Below are 5928 nucleotides of genomic sequence, written 5' to 3' on the forward strand. Positions count from 1 at the left end.
ATTTATTATCAATAAAATTAAACTTCATTACAATAGGAATCAAATTATTTGATTAATCTTAAAACGTAAACCATAGGTAGTAGTTACCTTTTTCACATATAGGTATAGCTCCGATATCTGAGAACTGCTCACGGGTGCAAAAACAATATTCAAGCTAATTTGATTATTAAGGGTTCCTTTCTTTAATATATAGATTATATATATACAACTGACGAAAACTGTACTATATAGATAGATAGATAGATAGTGTGCCTACTAAAATGACTGGTTTCAGAGGTACTGAGGAACCAATAAGCTCCTTTTTATTCCACTTAATATTTGCTTTTCTTTTATGTTTAAAAGTTAGGATAGGAAATGAACGATTCATAATTTTTATCCCGTACAATCCAGGGTTAACTGTTCAATGGTACAGAAAAAAAGACTTCCGTCCTTACACTACAGAGCTATACTCTATGCAATCTTTATAATAAACAACCTGAGTTCAAATTGTATTCTAGCTTACACAATCACATCTGGTACAGCACCCAAGCACAAAAATTGAGTCACAAATATAATACCACAATAAAACACAGTGTTCAAGTATTACAGCAGACCTCTCTCTGCTGTGCGACAAGCAAATAAATTTAACTACTTCAACTAACCTATACAGTCCATAAAGAATTGTGCATTAAAAGGTAGTTTTCTTTTTCTTTCTTTTCTTTCTTTCTCTTCTTTCTTTCTTGACAGGTAGATTTAGACAAAGCAACATATCACCCTGGTGCGGTAATGTCCCTCCTTTGCTTTCCTATGAATAGAAAAACGGAAAAAAACACGGTACCTCCGAAATAGCACCGGGGCACGGCGGTCTCTCTGCACGCTGGCGAGGTACATTCAAGAGCTGCATTGACCAAGAACAAATGGCAATGGAAAAATAAAAATATGTGAGGCCTGGACACAGTTTCAGGGTGTGGGGGAGGGGAACTGCGTTGTGTGGCGTTGAAGGACCGCGGTGGGGGGGAGGGCGGATTTCGCTGTTTTGACACACCATTAAACCTGCCTCCCAGCATCATTCGTCCTTCGCTCGGTCTTTGTTAATTTTCTTCATTTTCATCCTACGATTCTGAAACCAGATTTTCACTTGTCTCTCGGTTAAATTCAGGAGCCTGGCTACTTCATATCGTCGGTCCCTGGTGAGATACATGTTGAACAGAAACTCCTTCTCCAACTCCAGCGTCTGATGTTTGGTGTAAGGACACCGCTTCTTCCTGGTGGACCTCGCATGCAACCAGTTTGCCGCTGGGTTATCTGCAGGGGAACGACACTACAGGTTGAAGGAAGCGAAGACTTTCCCACACAAGGGTATACTTCTCTGACCCAATCGCTACCCACACCAAATATTGCTAGTTTCCCATGTTTTTTTCTTTCTTTCGCAGGGGCAACAGACTTCAGATTGGGACACACTGGAGAGTCATACGGAGTCGCAGCGAAATGTCAGCGGCCACCTTCCTTCATATTGTTTATCCAGAGTGTAATTTTAAAGCCGGCATTTCCGGCTTTCTCCCCACCCAGTCAGTCCTTGCTCTCGCTTCCTTCCTCCTCACCCCACCCCCCAGCTATTAAAAAGATGGTGGTGGACAACCCATAAGAACAGAGGGGCCGTTGCAAGTGGGTCCGTTTTTTCCGACCTTCTCTGGTACCTCCCTTGACTTGTATGTGGGGACGAGGGGACAAAAGAACCTACCCATGTTTCCGCTTTTAATGATAAACCGGACTTGCCTATGAACCTGATTTGTGGGTGTGTTCCTCTCAAAAATCGGGAGAGAAAGCGGATGAATTTTCCCTGGCCTGGGCGTTCTTGGCTTTGTGAGGTAACAGATTCAGATTCAGAAAACAGACTCACGCCCAATGTTTTGGATTTCCTTCCCTCGCCGCTCTCTCCCCCGCTTTCCCCTGCCCCACCCGGATTTTTCCTATCCAGCCTTCTAGCGGAAGCCACAGCCAGGGAAAACCGTGCATGTGACGCTCCCTTGCACACTGTGCACTCTGTGCACACTGAGAGAGGCAGGCTGAAGCTGAGAATCAGACCATCTCTGTGAACGGTCTTGCCCTACCATGCCTACTGTGTCTGCTGACTCCGAGAATGAAGGGAGAGAGAAGGGAAAGAGAGGCGCGCACGCCCGCGCAGACACACACACACACACACCCCGGAGCTCGCACACCCCAGCTCCGGGGAGCCGCAGCACTTCCTCTCCCCTCTCTGACCAGAAAAGCCCCCACCCACCCATCCTACCTACCTACCTACCTATCTGCCCCCCCAGCCCTTGCCGCATAGCTCAAGATGGATCCCGCCTCAGAAGCCAGCCTCAGCAGACCCTGCCTCCCCCCGCTCTCTTGCTCGCCCCCCCCCCTCAAGTCCAGCGGGGCCCTGCAGCAAGTGCACTTACTTGGATCCAGCTGGGGTTTGTCTCCGTTTGCCTCGCTCTCGCCATTGTTTTCCGAGAACGCCCCGTCGTTGGCTGGCTTATCCCTATCAGCTGGAGGAGAACCACAAGCATAATCAGTCAGAGAGAGTGCGTGCGTGTCAAAGGTGGTACAGTCACCCCTCCTGGCCGTGAGCGGTTCAGGTTTAATGCCGTAATGCCTGCTGGCCGGCAAGCCGGGGAAAGACAAGGAGGCCGGCATCGGCTCCAGCCACGAACGCATGTACCTGCCGTCGGGTGGCTGGTGATGCACGTACGGGTGGTAGACGGCCGGCACATTGTTGGCGCTCGGCGGGTGCACGGCGTTCCAGGAAGTGCTGAAGACGGACGCCTTCGACTGGAAGCTGCAGGGGGTGAACTCGGGGTGCTCGCCGAGGGTCGCCTGCCTGGCCGGCTGGCCCAGCGGCGCCGAGGCGTAGCGCGACTGCACCAGCTCCTCGGTCTCGTGGAGGAGGAAGGAGTCCACGTAGTAGTTGCTGAGCGCCCCCGACGAAGACATCGCCGCCCCAGCCGAGCCAAAGGAGAGGCGAGCCCTGGCGAAATTATGAAACTGCGGATTTCATGTAACAACTTGGTCCTTGCGAAGTAGTACAGTCACCTAATAAGTTGAAGGCTGCCTGTCAGCCCATTGGCTGCCGGGTGTCACGTGCCCGGGCAGCAGAACAATAAAGAATAAATCAGTCCGCAGGCTATTAATGGGTCAGTGTTTTCCAGTCATCATTTTTATAGCAAAGCCATATGCTTTTTTTTAATGCAAAGGAATAAGCAAGTTGTACGGCAAAGTTTGTTTTAATTGTGGCCAAATGAGATAAAAGGATCAGACTATTTTGAGGGGGTCTGTTATGATCACTCTTTTTAAGTGGACTATTTTATATCATAATTAATCATTCCATCAATGGTTCTTGTTCCTTGGGAAAAGAGAAAGGGAGCGAGAGAAAGAGGGCACCGCGTAGACATGCTGCTCTCCTTGTGATCGGAGACCTTCACATAAAATTATACCATCGTTTAAGCCATAAAGAAAGAAAATAACATTGGCGGCAATCTGTATTTAAATACATATTTATTATATTTCATAAGGAGTTATTGTTCCGGGAGCCACGGGCTGTTATTAAGTCAGTAACTACGGGCATATTCATTTGCGTTGCTCTGTTTCACAGCCGTAAAAATTTACGAGTGCCTGGAAAGGTTAAATTATACTATTGTGTTTAGTTTGGGAACTCACTGTAAATAATAGCGCGCCGCAGAGTTCAGAGCTAACCGGGGTTGGCAGGAAAAAGTCAAATCTAACCCCGGGCTCCTTCCGAAAGACGCTCCGCTCCCAACTTTCGGGCGCCCCAGCAGCGGAGGCGAGGCGCGGGAGCGATTTCCAGCCCCCAGCGAGACCTTCCTCTTCAGAGGCGCCTCGGACGCGGATCTTCTCCGAGTCACAGGGCGGACTGAGTCGCCGGAGCTCCCGACAGACGCGCTAGGAAGCTGGGGGGCTGCCTGCCCCCCCACCCCCATAAAAAAAATAACTTTTTCGACAGGGGGGTCAATCGATCCCTGTATCTTCTGCCAGTAAGGTTAGGTAACTTGCAGGTGTGTGGGAGGTAATGCGCTCTCTCGCTCTCCCACACGCACACGCACACACACACGCATTTGTGGCTGGCTCTTTATTTCTATGGCACTTCCGCAATCTTATCCCTGACATCTCCGTGTGTTGGAGGGTGGTGGTAGAAGAGAGATATGCTTCGGGCTCCGGGCTCCGGCACGTGGACAAGCCAGCAAAGGACGCGTTTTTAAACAGGAGAAAGGAAGGGGGAAAAAGAGGGCGAGAGGGGGAGAGAGAGCGAGAGAGCGCGCGTAAACTGAAGGCAAGACCCGGACTTTTTTTGCGGAGGAAATAAAGACCCCCACCCTCGATCAAGTTGACTGCAAGAAGAATCCACGCCCCGAGGTTTGTAAGCCTCCTCCTGAAGTGTAAGGACACCTTCTCCTTAGGACGGAAGCACGGAAAGGTTATGTGGGACGGGTGTATTGTGCGCTTGGGAGATAGTTATAGATATACAAACACATATACCCACCATACGTGTGTATGCGCGGTGGGGGGGGTATTGCACGCATATCGATCGCCTGGGATGTCTGCGGCATATATATTTATATAATATCTGTGTCTCTATCTATGGTTCATTCCTAAGAATGAAAGGAAGCCATAAGAAACAGAAGCCGCCTTTCTCGCCTGGTTGAAGCATTTCCCTGTTGGGCTTTTTAACCAGGAACTCAGTCCCAAGCCACTGGGTTTGGGATATAAGTGGTTGTTTCTTTCCTGGTATGTTCTGCGGCTTCTGAACAGAACCTGGCACTTCGGGACTGAGCGGAGGGTTACACCCCCCACCCCGCGAAACGAAAAAGGTGATTCGGTCCTCAGATCAAGTCCAGTGTTGTGAATTAAAGTAAGGGCTAAATGCGGGGTGTCTCTGACATTTGAATCCATTATCTTCTTCGAAGGGTTCCTGCACTTTCCCCGTTTTTTTCCCCCTGGCGTGGGGAACCTGACTCAACAGTGGAAGGAAAGAAAAAGAAGATCTCTACAACCCCTCTATTTAAAAAAAATGCTTTGGGGGAAAAAGACTTATTCAGAGAGTAGGGGGAACTGTGTGCTAATTAAATTCATGTGTGAATATTCAGCACGCAAAAGGTATGTTTCTTATTTGTTTTACATGCCTCAGTGTTCTTTGCTCTTTTTTCAAAACCCTCCAATGGCTAAAAGTTGAAAAAAAAACTCTTAAAATTAGCGGTCAGCCATATATTTTTTTGACCTGAGATCTTGAAATTATAAGAAATAATTAATATGTTGCATATATGAAGAGAAAAAGTTTCAAGGGGGTATTATTGGCCATCTTACCCCCACCCAAAGTTATTTTAAAATCAGACAAAGGTTTTTCTATAGCAAAATAATTGAACTCTATGGCTGTCTTAGCAAGAGACAGGGTATAGGCCATGAATGAATGAGTGTGTGTATAAAATTAGCAGAGAATATATATATATATTCATTCTCTCCTATACATATACTCATATAATGCTCTGGGTATGTATGCACATGGAAGCCTTACCTAATTTTTGTTTAAAATCTAGAGTCTGATGTTGTGAAATGTGTGTAGAGAACTTCCTCCTAGAAGAAAAAAAAAATAATGTTAACAGCAGGGTTCCTCAATATTTATATTCTATACTGTATTGCATTTTAGAAGCTACAGTTATTTATTTCTCATTGACCTCTTTAAATGAGAACTAGAAGAATTAAGTTTTATTTATAATAAAAGAATAAAGTCTACATAAATTCTTTAAATGGGTGGCTGTGGAACAATTGCAATTAAGAAATGTAGATAAAGGGGATATATTTCAGTTTGAAATTATAGAAATGGATAATGTATAGCGAAGGATAAGCAGACACTTCTAATGTTATGTTCCTCGTATTCTTCTCTATGACGAG

At 46.5% G+C, this 5928-nt stretch overlaps 1 protein-coding gene across 1 annotated transcript; it reads right to left on the reverse strand.

Annotated features, from left to right (window-relative positions):
- Nucleotides 1-708: 708 nt before the first annotated feature.
- HOXA9 (homeobox A9) lies at nt 709-3333 on the reverse strand. Its single transcript, XM_063303799.1, has 2 exons — nt 2424-3333; nt 709-1284 (listed from the first exon to the last, which is right to left on the reverse strand). Exons 1-2 carry the CDS (start codon nt 2956-2958, stop codon nt 1046-1048), a joined length of 774 nt encoding a protein of 257 aa, XP_063159869.1. The 5' UTR covers nt 2959-3333; the 3' UTR covers nt 709-1045.
- Between the last annotated feature and the right edge of the window lie 2595 nt (nt 3334-5928).

The sequence above is a fragment of the Candoia aspera genome, chromosome 4, assembly GCF_035149785.1.
Source record: "Candoia aspera isolate rCanAsp1 chromosome 4, rCanAsp1.hap2, whole genome shotgun sequence".
NCBI classification, from domain to species: Eukaryota; Metazoa; Chordata; class Lepidosauria; order Squamata; family Boidae; genus Candoia; species Candoia aspera.

Excerpts from the sequence above, each read along its gene's own strand:
- HOXA9 (XM_063303799.1), bottom strand. The coding sequence starts at position 2,958 with ATGTCTTCGTCGGGGGCGCTCAGCAACTACTACGTGGACTCCTTCCTC. Across the intron at positions 1,285-2,423 it reads CAAACCCCAGCTGGATCCAA|ATAACCCAGCGGCAAACTGG; the intron begins GTAAGTGCACTT and ends GTTCCCCTGCAG.